Source organism: Geotrypetes seraphini, chromosome 2 (genome assembly GCF_902459505.1).
Source record: "Geotrypetes seraphini chromosome 2, aGeoSer1.1, whole genome shotgun sequence".
Lineage (NCBI taxonomy): Eukaryota > Metazoa > Chordata > Amphibia > Gymnophiona > Dermophiidae > Geotrypetes > Geotrypetes seraphini.
In genome coordinates this window covers 100,995,266-101,017,029 of record NC_047085.1, presented here as the reverse complement: position 1 = coordinate 101,017,029, position 21,764 = coordinate 100,995,266, and the positions used below count along the sequence as shown (strand labels likewise).

Below are 21,764 nucleotides of genomic sequence, written 5' to 3'. Positions count from 1 at the left end.
CAGTCATTCTGGATTGATTTTTTGTTTCTGTGTCTTGGTGGAAGTGGATCATGTTATGATCACCGTTTCCCAGCGTCCCTTCTACTTCTATACCTTGTGCTAGACCTCGTAGTCCATTTAGAATTAAGTCCAGAATTGCATTTCCTCTCGTATTTTCCATGACAAGTTGTTCCAGGAAGCAATCGCCTATAGCATCCAGGAACTTGGTCTCCCTACTGCAGCTGGAGTTGCCTAGGTTCCAATCTATCCCCGGATAATTGAAGTCGCCCATGATAACTGTGTTGCCTCCTTTGCATTCATATTTAATCTCGTCCGTCATTTCATCAGTCTCTTCGGACTGCCCTGGAGGTCGATAGTAGATGCCTATCTTCGTATCCATACCATTTGTTCCTGGTATTTTGGCTCATAGAAACTCTACCTTATTGTTTCTGGTGTGTTCTCTCTGGTAGACTCAATTCCCTCTTTTATGTATAGGGCAATACCCCCACCTTTTTGTCCTACTCTGTCTTTGCTGTATAGCTTGTATCCCGGTAGCAGAGTGTCTCAGACATCCTCGTTTCACCATGTTTCCGTGATGACGATGATGTCTAGGTTATCTTTTTGTGCCATAGCTTCCAATTTCCCCATTTTATTCCTTAGGCTTCTTGCTTTTGTGTACATACATTTAAGTTTGTGGCCTGTTACTTTCTTGCATTTCTTTCCTCCTTCTGTCTCCCACGCTTCCGTCCCTTTCGATCCGTCGGGATTTCTATTTTGCCTATGATCCAGTGAGTCTTCCCTGCAATCTTCTTGCATGGTATCCTCTGGGTATACCGTTTCCCGAACCATCGACTCTTGGTCGACTGTCGGCTTTCCCCTTCTTCTTAGTTTAAAAACTTCTCAATTTCTTGCTTGATGTTGCTTGCAAGAAGCCTCATTCTGTCTCCACTGAGGTGGAGTCCATCCTTCCTGTATAGCTTGCTCTTCCCCCAGAACATTGTCCAGTTGCGCACGAAGTGGAATCTTTCTTCCTCACACCAGCGCCTTATCCATGAGTTGACTGGTTGCAGTTCCGTCTACCTCTTCCCATTGGCCCTGGGTACCGGCAAGATCTCCGAGAATGCTACCTTCAGCATTCAGGTCTTCAGCTTCCTTCCTAGCATCTGGAACTGGTCTTTCAGTGTTTCCCTGCTGTAGTTCCTGTTGCTCACATTGTTTGTCCCAACTTGGATCACCACTGCCGTATCTCCTTCTTGTGCACTGTCGATGATCCTGTCGATGCAGCTCACTATATCCTCCACCTTGATTTCTGGTAGGCAGGACACCAGCCGATCCTTTCTTCCTTCCGCTATGTGGCTGTCGACTTGTCAGATGATGGAGTCCTCCACGACGATTGCTGTCTTTTCTCGTCTCTCCAGCCAGTCTGTGTCCTCGGTGCACTTCAATCTTTCCTCATCTCGGCGTTGGCTTGCACTGGACTCGTCTTCCTGTGGGTTCCCTCCACTGTTTCCAGGTCCTGCTGCTATGTCATATATTCCTTTCTTGTGATTGTCCTCCAGATGGTCCTCACTCACTGGTAGGTGTATCTTGGCAATTCCTCTGTTGTTGGTGATTTTCCACAGCCTCTATATGCCTCCTTAATGAACTTCTCTAACTCCATGACTTCTTCCTCAATGCTCCTCTCTTTCATGAAGTTTTCTGCCTCTCCGATCTCAACTGCTCGAGGTGCTTCCATTTCTAGTACTCTGCCCTCCAGTAGTCTGACTTGCTTTTTCAGACCCTCGTTCCTCGCATTGAGTGCATACATGACTGCCTCCCGGAGGGAAGGTAGTCATACATATGACAAACAGTGCAGAAAACTGGGTAGCTCAACATCCTGCTTCTATCTTCTACTTCCATTGCTTGCCGGTCTGTAGTCTGAAGTGGTTTCTCCTTGTTTCCCTGTTCCTCTATGCTTCTTGATCTTTCCTATATGCCTTCTCCCGCTGCGTGCAAGTTATGTCTGTTGTCTGAAGTGGCTTCTCCTTGTGTAGGAATCTATGTGGTGGTGTTACTGTGCAGTCCCTCCCCTAATTATATACCTGATACCCCTGTTTCTTTTGTGTATGTCCTCTGCGTCTGTTTGTTCTCTGCGACTGCTATTTATCTGCTTTTTGTGCCTGTCCTCTTAACCTCGTGGTACTTGCCTGTGTAGGTGCAGTGCAGTGACTTGTCCCTTCTTCTGCAGTTCCGATTTTTGATACTGATTCTCTGACGAAGCAGTGGGCGACATGGGCTCATCAGAATTGGCTTTTAGAACGATAGTTTCTTCATCCACAAGATAAAGTGTTCAGATGCCTTCTTTAATGTAGAAATCTTAAAGTATATATCTACAATTTGACATAATTGATGAATTATAGAGGTGGAGGGAGACCTACGATTACGTGGTTCAATCTAGCTGGTTTGTAAAGATCACTAAGCAATCTGAGGTCTTTCCTTCTTCCCTCTAGATCATTATACAGTAAGTGGTTTTTATACATTTAATAGAAACCCAAGATAATTTTTCTGAGCATACTAAACAATATTTATTACTGTTTACTGAATTTAGAATTCCACTTTTTGCTCTAATTTGGTATTCAGTTTTGTGGAATTTCATAGTCAAAAAAAAAATTTTTTGGGGGGGAGGGATATTTTATAGCCTCTTCACCCACCCCACCCACCCCCTTTGCCCTCTCCTACCCACACTAGCACTGTGGTGTAAACAAAATTAAAAAAAAGACTTTTCCTCTTAAATCCTAGCTCACGTTCATGATTTAACACCAGCTCTGACAGGATACACATTTCAAATATGACATATTGTAATCACAAAACAGAAAATAAAATTATTTTGTTGTCTGGTCATTAATCCAATCATGTTGGTCCCAGGCTCTGGGACAGACATCTTCTGCTAACTCACTTGCCAGGATCTCCTGCCCATTGTCGTTTTCTTCTTTCTCTGTGCTAACCATCCATCTTTCATCCCTGTCCTCCCCTTCCCTCCCAGGAAGTCTGGCATCTTTCCTTTTTTTCATCTCCATCCCTGCAGCTGCATCCTCTCATCCCCAGATCCATCTCTCCTTTTCTCAACTACCCTTTCATCCAGCATTTCTCCATTCTTCCCCCACCTCTCCCTTCCCTTTGTCCATGTACTCCTACACCAGGGCCCCCCGAAGGCCAGCATGTTCCTCCCTTCTTAGTAGCCTCCTCTGGCTTCCCCCCTGGCCTCCCGGTCTTACCGTCAGCTAATTAGGGCAGCCTGAAGATGATTGCCAGTGCTGTAGCGATTCTAACAGACTGCCATCATCCTCTGCAGCATGTTGCCTCTGCCGCAGTCCCACCCCTCCTCTGACATCAGGGGCAGGACTAGAACAAAATAAAAAGTGGGCCTGAGGATGGGGGTGGAGTTGGATTCTAAATTCTCCAGGACTAACTAAATCGGCTGTCACATCGGGAATTTTGCTCCAAGCAGTAGTGAGATGTGAATGTGTGGAGAAATGACCGCCTTGCAAATCTCCTTTCTGCAACCTGATCTCCACTGGACTGCTGACATCTCCATGACTCTGACATCATATGATCCTTAACATGGCCCCCCTAAGGAGAGGCAATCTACTAGACAATTAGAAATTGTACATTTCCGATAGTTACTCTCAATCGGTTTGAGTCAAAAACAAAAAGCTAGATGGACTGTCTATGGGGTTTAGTCCACTCCAGATAGGCTAAAGCTCACTTACAATCTAGGTATGTAGTATGTTTTCACAAGGATGAGCGTGAGGTTTTGGGGCAAATGTTGGCAGAACAATTAACTAGTTAACATGGAACTCCATCATGACTTTAGAAAGGAATGTTGGGTGTGTGCAGAGAACTACTTTGTTAAGAAGAAAATTTAGTATAAAATGTGTACGCTACTAGAGCCTGAGGCTCACTGACTCTGTGAACTGATGTGACCAGGTCAAAAACTTCAGATGACACAAATCAAGTGACTCAAAATGAGCCATCGTCAGCTGGGTGAGGAACACATTGAGATCCCATGACACAGTGGGAGGTTTAACAAGGGTGCCATTGACTTATGTTCCAGTCATAGCAACTTGATGAACATCATCAAGTTTTCATGGCAGAATACAAAAATAGGTCGTCAGGCCTTTCTTCCGCACAGTATAAATTCAATGTCATTGTTGTCGCATCAAATGCAATCCTCCATCTCCAACACTGCTCATCTGCTACTGTCATTAGTCTGACATCTCCACTGAAACCTGTTCTTCAATAATCCTTTCATTTACAATACTAAAACTAAAATAAAGGCACACCACACACAGCAAAGTCTCTAAAGCCATGTAAAACCCAAGAGCATTAAAATTTATTAAATGATGCAATAACAGAATTCTTTATTTACAACAGCATTATTTAACATCAAATAGCATCAGCAAAGCAATATTAACTTGCATAAATGTATTTAAAATTTCTATGAATATATCTACCTTTGCATAAGTTGCTCACACTACAGAAATACAAACATCAATGCAGGTGAACAAGGAGATGTTCAGAGTTAACTCTTGAAAATAAATCACAACCTGCAGCACTGTAAGCTTTCTCCTGAAAAACCCTAGTTTATATATTGCTTAATTTTACCCTTGTATAATCTTTTCATATACACACATTTCAGATGCAACTTCATGAAGAACAACTGTACAAATAGAACTCACAACTGATCAAAAAAAGGTAAATGACAGTCTGAGGAAATGGATCCATCACCTTTATGCAAAAGAAAGTTAAGTGATGGCTGCACTTATCCCAAAATTGTACACAATTCACTATACAAATATAATACATCAGACAGCTATGTAGGAATATACAAGACTTAAAAATAGATCTAAGGCATTATGCTAAGTTTTAGCATTTTGAGGTTCTTGCACACAGCTCTACCTAGAGTAAGAAACAGAAGTTTTTGTTTTTTCATTTTAGTCTCCAAAGAAACACCAGGGAGAAAAATCAACACCGATGTAGGAACTCTGTGCAGAGAACATGTATGCTCTGAGGCAGCAATTATCATACATATATTAGAAAACTTGCTAAATTCATACCAACAAGTAATGGCTTAGGTTGCATTTCAAAATTGATTGTGTATCTTTGGGTTCTGCAAGTGGAGCTATACCACGTTTCATACATTAAGCCCATATGAAATTACAGACTTAAAATTTCTATTAAACAAACTGCAAAACCATTGCTTCCAGTTGATAGGTCAAAAAGATTACTGGTGATGGTAGTGAGTGGCTGGGGAAACTATTTTAAACCTTTGAGTACGAATTACTGAATTGTAGCAGAACAGCACATTCCACTTTCTTTAAAGTGACCACATTACATAAATATTGGAATTGGGGGGATAAGGATAATATAACTAAGTTTAGGTATATATGTGATTCACATTATTCAACTTTCACATTTATCAATATAATTAGAACACTGATTATTTGTTCTAGTTAACAAAAAAACAATCAAACCATTTACTCTTATAGGTGGAAAATACTGACAGCAAAGGAGCTAACAAGACTTGTTTTGTACTGATTGATATCAGAAAACTCATTTACCCCTCTCTTTTTTGAATCCACTGGCTTGATGCAACTTTTAATGAGACAGCCAGACTCAGTGTCCTACTTATAACTGCTTAAAGTACTAACAAATCATCATTACAGCTTTTCTGTCTTTCATACGGGATCAATGTAAAATATTTGATTTCTAATCTATTAACATGAATATAAATATGCTATATTAAATATGAGGTGGCAGATCATAAAATCCAATTTTCTACAAACATACTTAAAGTGAATTGATACTACCCTGTGTAAAACTTAAGTCTTCACAATGAATACATTTTTCTAAATGTGCAGTATGTCTGATGAAAGGAGATCATATGAAAATTGTTTGAGGTCATGAGCTGAGAATTACTTTATGTTAAAGTAGAATGATGATTTATTGACCAAGTACATCCATTTGAAAGACACTCTGGTGGTGGGCTATTAAATATTTTTGTCCTTGTGTCACGATATTTCTCCTTGAAGGATGCATCTTTAATTATGGATGTCTGACTATGTCAAAACCTTCAAAACCAGGGGCCACTTAAAGCAGCCTCTGTGTGCATGTCACAGAAATACCTAGATCAGACATAAAAATAATTTTTAAATTTATCCTTGTGGGGAACAATCAAGTCACAATAGGAAAGGCTGCTCCCTAAAGATATGGCTAATGACATTATATAACATGGCTTGTATTGTAAATGAAATACAAAGTTTAGACAGAACAATAAAATGCACTGAGCAACAGAGAGAGTAACAGGCAACCAGAACTTGTTCACATCTTGTATGTACTGTGCATTACTCACTGATGCCAGTCACTAAAAGACTCCAACCACAGTGACTTAAGAATTATCACAAAAGTGACCTGCCTAAAAAATATATAATTCTTATATATTTCATTGATAAAAAACAAAAAGAAACACACAAAGGAAAACTTGGTTTCTACAGCAGCTGCAGGTCACATAAATTAAATAAAGTGACTTAAGAGCAGAATCACAAGTTTTAGAAACAAAACTAAGCCTACAAATTAGGTTTACTTGAGCAATGTTATCCTTTACAAAACCCTGTCAGAATATATACACTACTGTGAAGATATCCAACTTAATACTGAAGTACCTCATTTTGAATAATCTCCAAAAATGTATTTGAAATAACAAAAATGTACACAAGCAGAATGTGCATGTTCTCAACTTAAATTATTGCTTCTTTACATAGAAACTGAATTATATCTTACAGAACTGCCTTGATTTCCCACTGTCAGGGAAAAAAAAAAGTAGGGTGTGGTTTTTTGCTGCAACATCTTGACTATTCCTTCCCAGTTATATGTGTTTTCAAATTTTTTATTTGGGGGATGAGAGGTAAAAAGTGAACAGAAATATGACTTGTGTGAAGTAGGTGCAATTAAGCTCTCCTGAGAATGCCCGGATTAAGCTGCAATTATCCACAGTAAGTGCACAGATGATTGGAACCCTGCAGAACTGGAGCAACTTTATCATCAAAGATTGCCTACAGTTTACATGCACAGCTACACATTTGGGATAACAGAAAAGTTAGTTTTACAGAAAACTAAATAGGGAGCTCCAGGGTTGTCAATTTAATTGAACTTATTGAGGCAGCCAGCAATTCTATATAATCTTTTTTGTTTTTCTCTAAAACCATGATGTGTGCCAACTCAGTTTTTATTATGGGATACAAAAATAAACTTCTTACTTACATGTTATTTCATCCCGTTTCACTGCTTGAAACCAAATGCTACGTAATTTGTACAACTTTCTACACAATAATTCCATTTACCTGATATCACATTAATCCCTTCCAGGCCTCTATCTGCACGGCACCCATAACATCCATCGCTTTGCTTCTGATTGCTCACCCACCCCACAAAATTGCATTTACAGATTATGTTTAGAACACTGTTTATAAGGAACTAAAATCTTTCACACCTGATTGTATAGGCAAGAAATCAAGGTTATAAACCAACATCAACCAGTGAACAGAACAGAATGGGGTATTTTTCCTTAAATACATACATTTAAATACATTCATCTAACATGGTTTATGAAACTGCCTGTCCACATTTATTTTGCAGAAAAGATCTAAGTTGCACTAAGGTGAATGCGGTGAACAAACTGAACTGTTTGTATATGCTAGCTCCAGACCATCAGAAGGGGCTGCTTCTCCAGTAGAAAGTAGGTCTATTTTTATTCTGTCAGGTAGAGTCCTGTCCACAACACTAGGCTTTCTGTAACTGAGACAATTGCTCAGTCTGCCAAAGCATGCCAGCATACTTCAAACTGGAAATGCTTTGAACTGGTAGGTCTGGTCAGGTGAAGCAAGGGACATGATCAGCCTTCAAGGTCAGCAATATTTCTACAAAAACAGAGAAGCAACACAGAAAGGTTAAGATGTATTGGGGAAAACAATATACTTTCTATTCTACTTCAATAAAGTTGGCAAAACTCCGTATTTGAAAACTTAAATATCAGCAAAAAGACTAATATTCTATGTGCTGTAAGCTGAAGCCTCCTTTTATTTCATGCATGCTCATCAACAATAAAATTAGTTCAAAGAAAATAGCTGGGTATAAATGTTCTCTCTCTAGCATAAATGAATGCTTAAGGATGTAAACCTTTGGAACTACTCTGGTACCATGTTAGGTGCCATCGATGTGTGTTTGAGTCCTAGTGACTTGATGATATCAAAGTTTTTGTGGCAGAATACAGTAGATTGCCGGGCCTTTCTTCTGCGCAGTATAAATTTGATGCTTTTTTGTTTATTTATCTTCCACCCTTATCCAGAGGGAGTTACACACTTACATACAAAATATAAAATTACATATAACTTACAGGTCGCATCAACGACTAACAGCACTATAACCATAGAATACATCAGTGACCAGTATCTTGCACTCAACAGTCTCCACTTCTCCTCAATTAACCAATCTCAGACCCTATATTTCATCTAATCTAATCTAATTCTTAGGTTTGTATACCGCATCATCTCCACGTTCGTAGAGCTTGATGCGGTTTACAGTAGGAGAAATAGGAAGGAACTACAACAGAGGGTTAGAGGTAGAAGTGTGAAGAAAATTTAGAGGACTTGGGATGCCAAGATATAAGAGTTTCCTTGATTCCTAAGTTGGAGGGAGACTTACATTTTTTGAGAAAAGCCAGGTTTTCAGATGTTTGCGGAAAACTTGGAGAGAGCTCAAGTTCCGAAGAGGGGAGGTAAGGTTGTTCCAGAGCTCAGTGATTTTGAAGTGGAGGGAGGTCCCTAGCTTTCCTGTGTGGGAAATGCCTTTTAGCGAGGGGAAGGATAGTTTTAATTTGTGGGAGGATCTGGTGGTATTAGGGTTTGAGGAATTCCAAGAAAGAGGGATAAAGGGAGGGAGGATACCATATAGGATTTTGAAATTTAAACAGGCGCATTTATAGTGGACCCTGGCGATTATCGGAAGCCAGTGGAGCTTGGCCAGGAGCAGGGAGACATGGTCAAATTTACTTTTAGCGAAGATGAGCTTGGCTGCGGTATTCTGAATCTGACAGAACAGGTGTCTTTTGAGTTGCATCAAATGCAATTCTCTGCCTCCAACACTGTCTATATGGCTGCTGCCCGTTACATCGTTAGTCTGACATCTCTGCTGAAACCTGTCCGCCTTGGGAGGCCCTGCTGGTAGTGAAATTACCGATGGCATAGCTTTCAGCTTCACAGATGTGCACAAGCCCCAGCAGCATAACAAGCCCATGTACCATGACTGCAGACTCTGGTCCCATATTCCTTGTGAAATGGACCCCAGTAATTCCAAAAGGTATTAGGTTCTGCCAGTTTTCTTCAATCTAAACATTTTAGTCAGAAAGATATCCTATACTGAGGAGACTTGCTTTTAACAGAACTGAGTGCTCACAATTTTACTTTATTATGCAAAATTAGTTAATACAAATTTACTGCACTAATGGTTAGATAATGAATTATTTATTCACCTGGTTGTGACAATACTTTATAATTATAAATCAAGGTTATTCTCTACTTAGAAAATGACAGAAAACCTTCCATTTTCTAATCAGTCTGGAAATGAATTTTATTGTTAAATATTTATATTATCTTTATGAACCTTAAAAGCTTAAAAAGTTTAATTTCTTAATGCATTTCTGTACTGTATAGAATCTAACACACAACACATTAAGAAATAACCACTGTCACTGAGAATATAAGAACTTAAGAGTTGTCTTACTGGTAAGGGTCCATCTAGCCCAGTATTCTGTTTCCAACAGTGGCCAGGCTAGGTTACAAGTACCTGGCAGAGTCCCAAACAGTAGCAAAATTCCATGTTACTTAACCTCAGGGATTAGCAGTGGCTTTCACAGGTCTACCTTACCAACAGTTTGTGGACTTTTCCTGCAGGAATATTGTCCAAATCTATTTTCAAACTGCTTCAGCAATGAATTCCAGAGCTTAACTATTATACACTAGAGAATGACATGGGGACTAATTTTTCCCATCCCAGCAAGTTTTTTCCTGTCCCTGCAAGTTCTGCACAAGCCTCAAACACTTTAAAATCATAAGTGTTCGAGGCCTGAGCGGTTAAGGCAGAGCTAGCAGGAATGGGGCAGGAGTAGAGCCAGCGACAAAACTCGTGGGGACAGGGCAGGGTAATTGAGTTCCTGCGGGGACAGGGAAAAATTTGTCCCCATGTCATTCTCCATGCCTGCCAAGGTCCCTGTGCATACAGGAAGAAAAGGGGGCAAGAAACCCAAAAAGGGGGTGTCCAGGGCCTGGGCCTGTCACTGTTTAGACCTTCCTGAGTAAGCTAGTGACCCGGATCCAGGAGTTGGGGAAACCTTACACAGACACCTTCGTGTACACAGCAGGGCTAGGTACTTGGATTGTAAAACCAGACCTGAAAATAGGGAGAATGGCTATTAACCAGGTGACCCACCATGGGAGCCAAAGAAAAGATCAGCTGAGAGCAGGCTCAGGCAGATCAGGGCATGGCTTTCCCCTTGAAAAACCAGTAGATCTGAACAAGCTGTTAGGCAGGTTATGGAGAAAGCTCAGGGCTCTCTCTAAAGAAAAGCTTCCGGCATTTTTTTACCTTTTACGATATTTTTATGACCTCGCTTTACGGCTCTACCTTGTTTAAAGCTTGCTGTAACTTTACAGCAATTTTTACTGTGACGGACTTTTACTGCACTTTGGCGATTTTTTTGGCGTGCCACCAAACGGTAAGCACTTAGTATATTTTGGCGATTCATGTTCTCTTCTTTATCCTGTTTTTTTAAATTTTTTTATATGCTTGGTTGTTTGCCTTAATACGTTTTAAAGAATTTATATTATGTGGCATTTGTTTCTAACCACGTTTGTAGGTTTGAAACTCCCTACAGCTAGCTTTAAAATTGTATCTCTGTATGGATTCCTTTTGCTGTTTTTAATTATTTAAAGTATCAGCATGTAATAGCCTTCGAGGTGCTTTTCCTTATCATTTTTAAACATAATGTGTTGAGCACTTTTAAATTGTTCATTGTTAGTGCTGTTTTTAATCGTTGTTTTTAATCGTTTAATTTAGATAATAATTGATATACATTGTTGGTTTTAATATCATTGTTGTTCTGTTAGGCCCTCTACCGTTTATCAAAGAAAACTTTTTAAAACTTTTTAATCTATATGATAATTTATGATGACTGCCTACTCATATTTAACTTATATCCTAACTTATGTCTTATTAGTAGCATATTATTTCTTTCCTTTATTCATTTTATCTTTCTGGTTATGATATATGTTTAAGATTATTTTATATTTATATGCTTCTTTTCTATGTCCCTTGATAGCTATTTTTCCAGGCTTTTTTTGACATTTTTCTTTTTTCCTTTATCACTATGGTATGTATTGTTTATTTTATAACTTTTTTCTTCTTTTCTTGTCTCTATCACACTTTATGATACTTATCTTCCCCTACACTGATGACACTTCCCCGGCTTTTTCTTGGTCTGATAGAATTATTCACATTTTGCTTTTCATAATATAAATTTATTTAGTTTGTTTATGTATATTAAATATGAAAATTTATTAATATATATACATTTTTATATACCTTTTATAATTATGCATGTATTTTTCTTTTTCTTTCACACTCTCATTTTCCTTCCTTCTTTCCACACATCTATCTTTAAGCACAAATAGGATCATCATATCACACGATATTCACATATAGTACTTTTATTTTATTATTATTTTATCATTATTAAATCATTATTTTAATTTAAAAAATTTTTTTCATATATGATTGTCTTAATATTGTATTTGCACCTATTAGGACCCCTGATGAAGGTTGTCCGAAACACGGACCGTGTTGGGTCCCCTGTCTGGTAAAAGGTTTTTAGTTAAGATTTATTTGTCATAATAAAATTTGCCTGCATCGTGTACAAGCCTGCAGTTTTGGTTTGTTTTGCATTTCTTTAATAAGACATTGACTATATTTTCTGTGGCCCTAAATCCAAAATGTGGCCCCACAAAGGGTTTGAGTTTGAGACCACTGCTCTATATCAGACGGCTGTATGAGTGAGATGATAGAAAATAGCCTCCCCACTGCCTTGAGAAAGAGAACGAAACGCATTGGCTGAGGGGATTTCCAGTAATGGCTGAAAGCTAAGTTAAGTGAACTATTTATTGAAAAAATATTTATTGATAAAAATCTATATAAGAATGAAAGATTAAATACAAAAAAACAGTGAAGAAAAGATGCCTTCGGAAAATATGAGGAAGTAACCCTTTAGAGCTATGCTGCTTGGAGGGTAATCTGATACCCCTCTGGCACCCTAAACGTTGTCCTGTGTGACTGGACTGTATGTGTTGTTGAGTGACGAGGAAAGACAATAGAAATAGTATAAAGGATTTCCCCTGGTCTGGCATCTGTCTCCTTCCCTCCCCCCATGGCCTGGAATCTCTCCCTCCCCCTCCATGGTTTGGTGTCTCCTTTCCCTCCCTTCCATGGACTTGGCATCTCTTGTTCCTCTCCTCTCCATTGTCTTCCTTCTCCTTCCTTCCCTCTCTTTCCCCAATTGGGTGCAGCAGCAAGAGCAGCAGCATTTCCCTTCCCCCTTTCCTGTGCAGCAGAAGCATTTCTCTTCACCTCCCCTTCTTTTCCATTCATTGTGGAGCAGCAGCTCACTTGCTCAGTCAATCGTTCCGTTCAAAGTGGTGGGCGGCTCTCGCGCAATCCACGCCTGCGTCAGAAGCTTTCTCTCTGATGTCATGTTGGGAAGAGAAGTGGAGAGTGGGGAGAAGACACTGAAAGGAAATGGGCAAGAGAGAGTGGGGAGAAGACACTGAAAGGAAATGGGCAAGAGAGAGTGGGGAGAAGACACTGAAGGGAAATGGGCAAGAGAGAGTGGGTTGAAGACACTGAAGGGAAATTGGGAAGGGGAGAGTGGGAAGAAGACGCTGAAGGGAAGTGGGCAAGAGAGAAAGAGAGAGAGGTGAAGACGCTGAAGGGAAATGGGCAAGAGAGAGTGGGAAGAAAATGCTGAAGGGAAATGGGTAAGAGAGTGGGAAGAAGACGCTGAAGGGAAATGGGCAAGAGAGTGGGGAGAAGACGCTGAAGGGAAGTGGGCAAGAGAGTGGGGAGAAGACGCTGAAGGGAAGTGGGCAAGAGAGTGGGGAGAAGACGCTGAAGGGAAGTGGGCAAGAGAGTGGGGAGAAGACGCTGAAGGGAAGTGGGCAAGAGAGTGGGGAGAAGACGCTGAAGGGAAGTGGGCAAGAGAGTGGGGAGAAGACGCTGAAGGGAAGTGGGCAAGAGAGTGGGGAGAAGACGCTGAAGGGAAGTGGGCAAGAGAGTGGGGAGAAGACGCTGAAGGGAAGTGGGCAAGAGAGTGGGGAGAAGACGCTGAAGGGAAGTGGGCAAGAGAGTGGGGAGAAGACGCTGAAGGGAAGTGGGCAAGAGAGTGGGGAGAAGACGCTGAAGGGAAGTGGGCAAGAGAGTGGGGAGAAGACGCTGAAGGGAAGTGGGCAAGAGAGTGGGGAGAAGACGCTGAAGGGAAGTGGGCAAGAGAGAAAGAGAGAGAGGTGAAGAGGCTGAAGGGAAATGGGCAAGAGAAATGGAGAGTGGGGAGAAGACACTTAAGGGAAATGGGCAAGAGAGAGATGCCAGACTATGGGGGGAGTGTAGGGAAGAAGATGGGTGTCAGACCAAATTGGGGGGAGGGGGGTTAATACCCCTTCTTACCTAGGCGTTCCCTTTCAAGAGCCAAGCTGTAAAGCAAAAGGGAGCAGGATCGAACATGGGAATGGGGCCTTGAGTCAGAAGGTCAGATGAAAGAGGCAGAGGAGCCAACACCAGATCCACATACCATGGCCATCTGGGCCAATCCGGAACCACCAGGCCCGGATGACGAACAATGCGGAGTAGAACTCTGCCCACTAATGGCCACGGAGGGAACACATACAACAGCCCTTCTGTTGGCCATGGTTTGCATCCAGACCCTTGGTCTGTCTGTGTCTGTGACGACTGAAGAAGCAGGGTGTTTTGGCGTTGATACCCTTGGCCATCAGGTCCATAAGGGGCTGACCCCACGACTGCACTATCAACTGAAGGCCACGTGGCTTAGATACCACTCTCTGGGATCTAGCATGTGACGACTGAGGAAATCCGCTTGAACATTCTCCACTCTGGTTATGTGGGAGGCTGAGATGTTCTGAAGATGAGACTGCCCAGACCATGAGCAGAGCCACCTCCTGCGCCACCTGAGTGCTCTTGGTGCCCCCCTGACGATTGACATAGGCTACCGCGTAGAATTGTCCGACAGAACTCAGACCGACTTGTCCGTTAAGTAGGAGTGGAAGGCTAACAGCGCCAGATGGATGGCTCTGGTCTCCAGAACATTGATCGACCAGGACGCCTCCTCCATGGACCAGGTGCCATGAGCTGAGTGACCTAGACATTGAGCTCCCCAACTGACAAGACTGGCATCCGTGAGAAGCACCGTCCACTGTGGCTGATCCAGACTTATCCCTTGAACAAGATGGGAGGTTTGGAGCCACCAACGAAGACTGCAGTGAGCCAAGCCCTGCAGAGGAACAGGATGATCCAGACTGAGCCTCTGGGGCAACCACCTCCGAAGCAGAGCATACTAAAAAGGACGCAGGAGACCCGAGTCCACCTCACCACATTGAGGGAAGCTACCATCGACCCCATGACTTGGAGGAAATCCTGCACCTGAGGACATAAGGACACCATAAACAGGCGAATCTGAGATTGCAATTTGGATACCCTGGCCTCTGGGGAAGAAGACCTTCCCCAAGGAGGTGTCGAACACAACCCCAAAATACTCCAGGCGCTGCGAAGGGGCCAACTGGCTCTTGGCAAGGTTGACAACCCATCCCAGTGACTGCAGGAACTCCACCACCCGAGCCGTGACCCGGGTGCTCTCCTGGAACGACTTTGCACGAATTAACCAGTTGTCCAGGTAGGGATGCACCAGAATACCCTCTGTCCACAAGGCCACTGCGAAGACCACCAGAACCTTGGTGAACGTCTGTGGAGCTGTGGCCAAGATCGCAAAACAAAGGAAGTGCTGATGGGAGGCCCAGATTGGAACATGCAAGTAGGCCTCTGCCAGGTCGAGAGAGGTTAGATACTCCCCCGGCTGAACTGCCAGAATCACCAATCGCAATGTCTCCATGCGAAAAGACGGAACTCAGAGCCCTGTTGACCCCCTTCAAATCTAAGATGGACCAAAAAGTCTCCTCTTTCTTGGGCACCACAAAGTAAATCGAGTACCTGCCGGTGCAACACTCCTGAGGGGGCACTGGAACCACAGCTTTGAGATCTAGCAATCTTTGAAGGGTCTGGCGAAAAGCCTGCTTCTTCCACTCTGCCTGACAAGAAGCTAGAAAATGATCTGGCAGGGAGCAGGAAAACTCCAGAGCATAACCATCCCGAATCACCTGTTCACTTGTGAGAAAACACGCGCAGCCGGGCACCCACCGGAACCAGAGGGGGCGCCAGCAAGGAGTCATTGGGCAGGACAGGCTGTGGGGGAACTGGCCACTAAAGTAGCAAAGCCGGCATCAGCTGTTAAAGAAACAGCTGTGATGGAATCCTCAGCCGCTATGGCGGTAAGGGAACCCTTTTTCCCCTCACTGTCGGCGGCTAAGGAAATCCCTCTGTGGGCGGTGAGGGAAGACGGGCTTCCCCACTGCTCTTTGCCGTCTAGCGAGGCACTTGCGGTGGGGCACCCGCTGCCACAGAGGCTCCTCCACCGCTCCGGCAAGTGCCGGTTAGTAGAAAAATACAGTAAATTACATTAAATTTAAAGGGAAAGCAACCCTTCAGACCGGCACTACCTTAGGATTTTTTTTTTTTTCAGAACAGACTCAACTTGGCTCTCAAAACAGTATGCCTTACCAACCAGGGGGCAAGGCTTACTGTTGAGGCACCTCTAAAAAAAAAAATGTTGGGGATGTGGAGAAAAGGGGAGGGGGGAGGGACCCAACATGTGAACCGCCGGGTTTGACACCCCCAAGGTCGGACGGATCTCCAAACAGGGTCCACCCAAGCTTAATTCAACACCAAAAAGTGGACAAAAAGCCCTAAACAAATTTCAACAGCCCTACCAAGGGAGATGGGTACAGCTCACCATACCTGCTGGAGACTGACTGAGGTAATTAGGGAGGAGTCACATGATATGTACTATTCCAAAGTTTTGTCTCAGTCTCCACCTACTGGTCATGATGAGATATAACCCCCGTGTAAGATTAACCTATGCCGGTCTGGAGAGTTGCTAAAGAATGGGTACATATAGAAAGATATGAATGAGGGTGTGGGGTGTGTGCGGGGGGGGGGGGGGTGGAGTGTTAGCAAGGGAGAGAAAGAGAGGTCCCACAGGTGGGAGGGAAAAAGAGAGGGGTGGCAAGGGAAGGGGCAAAATTGGCTGGCTAAGCCACTACTGTGCAGTAAAGCACAGTTACTTACCGTAACAGTTGTTATCCAGGGACAGCAGACAGATATTCTCACATATGGGTGACGTCACTGACGGAGCCCCTCAGCGGACAGTCTCGAAAGCAGATTTGCTTGAAGATCTTTATAAGAGCTTCCGAGTGCTGCACCGCACATGTGCGCGTGCCTTCCCGCCCGAACTAGGGGGCGCATCTCCTGTGAGGATCCTCAGTTCAGATACCTAGCCAAAAAGCCAAACAGGGGAGGTGGGTGGGTTGTGAAAATATCTGCCTGCTGTCCCCTGGATAACAACTATTACGGTAAGTAACTGTGCTTTATCCCAGGACAAGCAGACAGCATATTCTCACACATGGGTGACCTCCAAGCTAAGTAGAAAGGGATGGAGGGAGAGTTGGCAATTTAAGAAAAAAGATTCTGCAAAACAGATTGGCCAAAATGGCCATTCCTTCTGGAGAAAGTATCCAGACAGTAATGAGAAGTGAAAGTATGAACCGAGAACCAAGTGGCAGCCTTGCAGATTTCCTCAATAGGAGTTGATCTGAGGAAAGCTACAGATGCCGCCATAGCTCGAACTTTATGGCCCGTGACTCGACCCTGCAGAGGAAGACCAGCCTGAGCATAGCAGAAAGAGATGCAAGCAGCCATCCAGTTGGAGATGGTGCGCTTTGAGATAGGACGTCCCAACTTATTTGGATCAAAGGAGACGAAAAGCTGAGGAGTTGTTCTGTTAGGTTGAGTGCGCTGCAGGTAGAAAGCCAAGGCATGTTTGCAGTCCAAAGTATGAAGTGCAATTTCTCCAGGATGAGAATGAGGCTTTGGGAAAAATACTGGCAGAACAATAGATTGAGATGAAATTCTGAAATAGCTTTAGGTAAGAATTTTGGATGGTGGAAAACTGTGAAAGGTGGGTCCGCAACCAAAGCTTGTAACTCACTGACTCATCGAGCAGATGTGAGAGCAATCAGGAACACTGCTTTCCAAGTGAGATACTTGAGGTGAGCTTTATCCATTGGTTCAAATGGAGGTTTCATCAGTTGAGCTAGAACAACATTGAGATCCCAGACCACTGGAGGCGGTTTAAGTGTTGGATGAACATTAAAGAGACCCTTCATAAAGCGGGAAACCAGAGGATGTGCAAAGAGAGGTTTCCCATCAATAGGCTGATGAAAAGCAGTAATCGCACTGAGATGGACTCGAATAGATGTAGACTGAAGACCAGATTGCGATAAGTGAAGTAAATAATCCAAAATTGAAGCCAAGGAGGTAGACTGTGGCTCAAACTGACTGGTGGAACACCAAGCAGAAAATCTAGTCCATTTCTGGCCGTAACACTGCCTAGTGGACGGCTTCCTGGAAGCAACCAAAATATCTTGTACAGACTGAGAGAACTGAAAAGAGTCGTTTAGGTTGAAAGGAACCAAGCTGTTAAGTGTAGAGACTGCAGGTTGGGATATAGCAAGGATCCTTGACTCTGAGTAATTAGAGAGGGAAAAACTAGTAGAAGCAGAGGCTCCCTGGTGCTGAGTTTAAGTAGAAGGGAGGACCACGGTTGTCTGGGCCACCGAGGAGCTATCAGAATCATGGTGGCATGAGCTGACTTGAGTGTGACAAAAGTCCTGAGAATCAGCGGAAATGGAGGGAAGGCATAAAGAAACTGATCCCTCCAGTCCAGGAGAAAAGCATCTGCCTCGAGACGCTGGGGGGAGTATATCCGGGAGCAAAATTGAGGCAGCTTGAAGTTGAGTGGGGATGCAAAGAGATCTATCTGCGGGGTCCCCCAGCAAGCAAAAGATGTGTGGGAGAATTAATCGTCAACTCGTGAGGTTGTAGAAGGCGATTCAATTTGTCTGACAGACAGTTGTGTTGACCTTGAATGTAGACAGCTCTGAGAAAGATGTTGCGATGAATCGCCCCAAGTCCACATCCTCAGAGCCTCCTGACACAGGGAATGAAAACCCGTTCCACCCTTGTTTGTTGACATAATACGTGGCCACCTGGTTGTCCGTCCACACGAGAATTACAGCGTCGTGAAGAAGGTGCTGAAAAGCTTTGAGAGCATTGAAAATCGCTCTCAGTTCCAACAGATTGATGTGACAACGACGGTCCTGCGAAGTCCACAGACCCTGGGTGCGAAGGCCGTCGACATGGGCTCACCAAGCATAAGTGGAGGAGTCCGTTGTGAGAACTTTCTGATGAAGCAGAGTGGAAGAGTAAACCTCTGGAAAGATTGGAAGAAAGCATCCACCAGTGGATAGACTGCCTCAACAAAGGAGTTACTGTAATCTGTTGAGAAGGCGGGTTGATCGCCTGTTGTCACTGGGATGCCAAGGTCCACTGAGGAACACGAAGGTGAAGTCTGGCAAAAGGAGTCACGTGAACAGTAGAAGCCATGTGGCCTAGCAGAATCATCATTTGCCTTGCAGAAATTGATGGTAAACGATATATCTGCTGACAAAGGCGAATCAGGGTATTCTGACGTGATGGAGGTATAAACGCTCTGAGGCGGACAGTATCCAGGGAGGCCTCAATGAATTGAAGAGATTGAGATGGGGTCAACTGGGATTTTGGGAAGTTCATTTCGAACCCCAGACTTTGGAGGAATAGAATAATCTGTTGGGTCGCTGCAATAACCTCTTGATGAGAGGGGGCTTTGATTAGCCAGTCATCCAGGTATGAAAAAACTTGAAGCCCCTGAGTGCGAAGAGCAGCAGCCACCACCACCAGGCATTTTGTGAAGACCCTGGGGGAAGAGGCGAGTCCGAAAGGAAGGACTCTGTATTGTAGATGGAGATCTCCCATTTGGAACCTGAGATATTTGCGAGAGGCTGGATGAATGGGGATATGGGTATAAGCCTCTTTGAGATCCAGCGAGCACATCCAATGTCACTGATCCAGCAGGGAATACAATGTGGGTAATGAGAGCATCCGAAACTTCTCTTTGACCAGGAATTTGTGGAGAGCTCTGAGGTCCAGAATGGGTCGCAGATCCCCCGTCTTCTTTGGAACTAGAAAGTAACGGGAGTAGAACCCCAAGTTCCGCTGAGAAAGAGGAACCTTCGACAGCTTGAAGGCGAAGAAGAGCCTGAGCTTCCTGAAGAAGAAGAGGAAGTTGCGATCGATTGGAAGGACACTCTCTTGGAGGGTGATCTGGAGGTACTTGAAGCAAGTGAAGAGAGTATCCCTCTCGCAGAATGGTGAGAACCCAAAGGTCAGAAGTGATCATAGAAACATAGAAATAGATGGCAGATAAGGGCCACGGCCCATCTAGTCTGCCCACCCTAATGACCCTCCCTTACCTTTCTCTGCGAATAGAGCCCACGTGACGATCCCATTTGGCCTTAAAATCAGGCACGCTGCTGGCCTCAATCACCTGAAGTGGAAGACTATTCCAGCGATCAACCACCCTTTCAGTGAAAAAGAATTTCCTGGTATCACCGTGCAGATTCCCGCCCCTGAGTTTCCACGGATGCCCTCTTGTTGCCGTGGGACCCTTTAAAAAAGAAGATAGCTTCTTCCACCTCGATGCGGCCCGTGAGATACTTGAACGTTTCGATCATGTCTCCCCTCTCTCTGCGTTCCTCGAGTGAGTATAGCTGTAATTTATCTAGCCGTTCCTCGTACAGGAGATCCTTGAGTCCCAAGACCATCCGGGTGGCCATTCTCTGGACCGACTCTAGTCTCAGCACATCTTTGCGGTAATGTGGCCTCCAGAATTGTACACAGTATTCCAGGTGGGGTCTCACCATGGATCTATACAATGGCATAATGACTTCAGGCTTATGGCTGACGAAACTCCTGCGTATGCAACCTATGATTTGTCTAGCCTTGGATGAAGCTTGCTCCACTTGATTGGCAGTCTTCATGTCCTCACTGACGATCACCCCTAAGTCTCGTTCTGCTATCGTTCTTGTTAGGATCTCGCCATTAAGGGTGTAAATCTTGCATGGATTTTGGCTGCCCAGGTGCATGACTTTGCATTTTTTGGCATTGAAGCTGAGTTGCCAGGTCCTAGACCAGCGTTCCAGTAGGAGTAGGTCGTGCATCATGTTGTCGGGTATTGAGTTTTTGTCTGTTGAGCTTTTGCCCACTACATTGCTTAGTTTGGCGTCATCGTCGAATAACTATTTTGCCTCAGAGCCCCTCTGCCAAGTCTCTTATAAAGATGTTGAATAGCATCGGGCCCAAGACCGAGCCCTGCGGCACTCCACTGATCACCACTGTCGTTTCGGAGGGGGTGCCGTTCACCACTACCCTCTGAAGCCTACCTCCAAGCCAGTTCCCAACCCATTTCGTCAATGTGTCGCCCAATCCGATAGAATGACCCCCTATGGGCAGAAGAGAATTCCGATGCAGGGAGGTTGGAATGCTCAAGCTGGGAACGTCAAAAAGACTGAGCTGGCTTGCTGGCAGCAGGAGTTTGAGACTTCTGTTGACGTTGCTGCTGCTGAGAACGACGAGGTGGAGGCCTGGAAAAAGCAGGAGTCGTTTTCTGAGGGTAACGACGGTGTGTCTGTTTGAATGCTCGAGCCAGAGGTGTCTTGGACTTCGGTCGAATGAGAGAAGCAAAAGAGCACTCGTGTTCCGAGAGGTGCTTAGTAGCCGCTTCAATGGAGTCATCAAATAATTCATTACCTTAACAAGGTAAGTTGGCCAATCGATCTTGAAAATTGGGATCCATGTCAACAATACGTAGCCAAGCCAGTCTAAGCATGGCCACCGCAAAGGCAGATACTCGAGATGATAATTCAAAAGCATCATAGGAAGCCTGCAGCATGAAGTGTCTTAATTGAGAAAGAGTCTTGAGGATTTGTTTAAACTCCGGAAGGCGTGATTTGGAAATGTCCGGATAAAAGGAAGGTAACAATTTAAAAAAAATGGTTGAAATAGGTAGAAAAAGTGTAATTATAATTAAGAACCCTGTTGGCCATCATCGAGTTTTGGTATAAACGACGGCCAAACTTGTCCATGGTACGACACTCCCTGCCTGGAGGTACTGCAGCATAAAGCTTGGAAGGATGAGCCTTTTTCAAAGATGATTCTACCACTAGGGACTGATGAGATAATTGAGATTTTTCAAATCGCTTACAGGGGACAGTACGGTATCTGGATTCCAATTTGGATGGAATAGCCGTAACAGAATAGGGAGTTTCCATATTCCGCATGAAAGTCTGTTTAAGGACTGGAGTCAAAGTCTCTTTGGGAGGATGAGAAAGTTCCATGTCCGCTAAGTATTTTGGAGTATACTTAGA

The 21,764-nt window shown here is 43.8% G+C and overlaps 1 protein-coding gene across 6 annotated transcripts in view; it reads right to left on the bottom strand.

Moving 5' to 3' along the window:
• Positions 1-4,314: 4,314 nt before the first annotated feature.
• The window catches only part of NCOA2 (nuclear receptor coactivator 2), a 410,025-nt gene continuing 392,575 nt past the window's right edge, over positions 4,315-21,764 (bottom strand). For 5 of the 6 annotated variants that reach the window (XM_033933336.1, XM_033933340.1, XM_033933339.1 and 2 more), the window contains exon 23: positions 4,315-7,934. In XM_033933336.1, coding sequence (XP_033789227.1) covers positions 7,923-7,934 — 12 coding nt within the window. In that variant the 3' untranslated portion in view covers positions 4,315-7,922. The remainder of the gene's footprint in view (positions 7,935-21,764) is intronic. The other variant, XR_004538319.1, reaches the window with a different exon arrangement.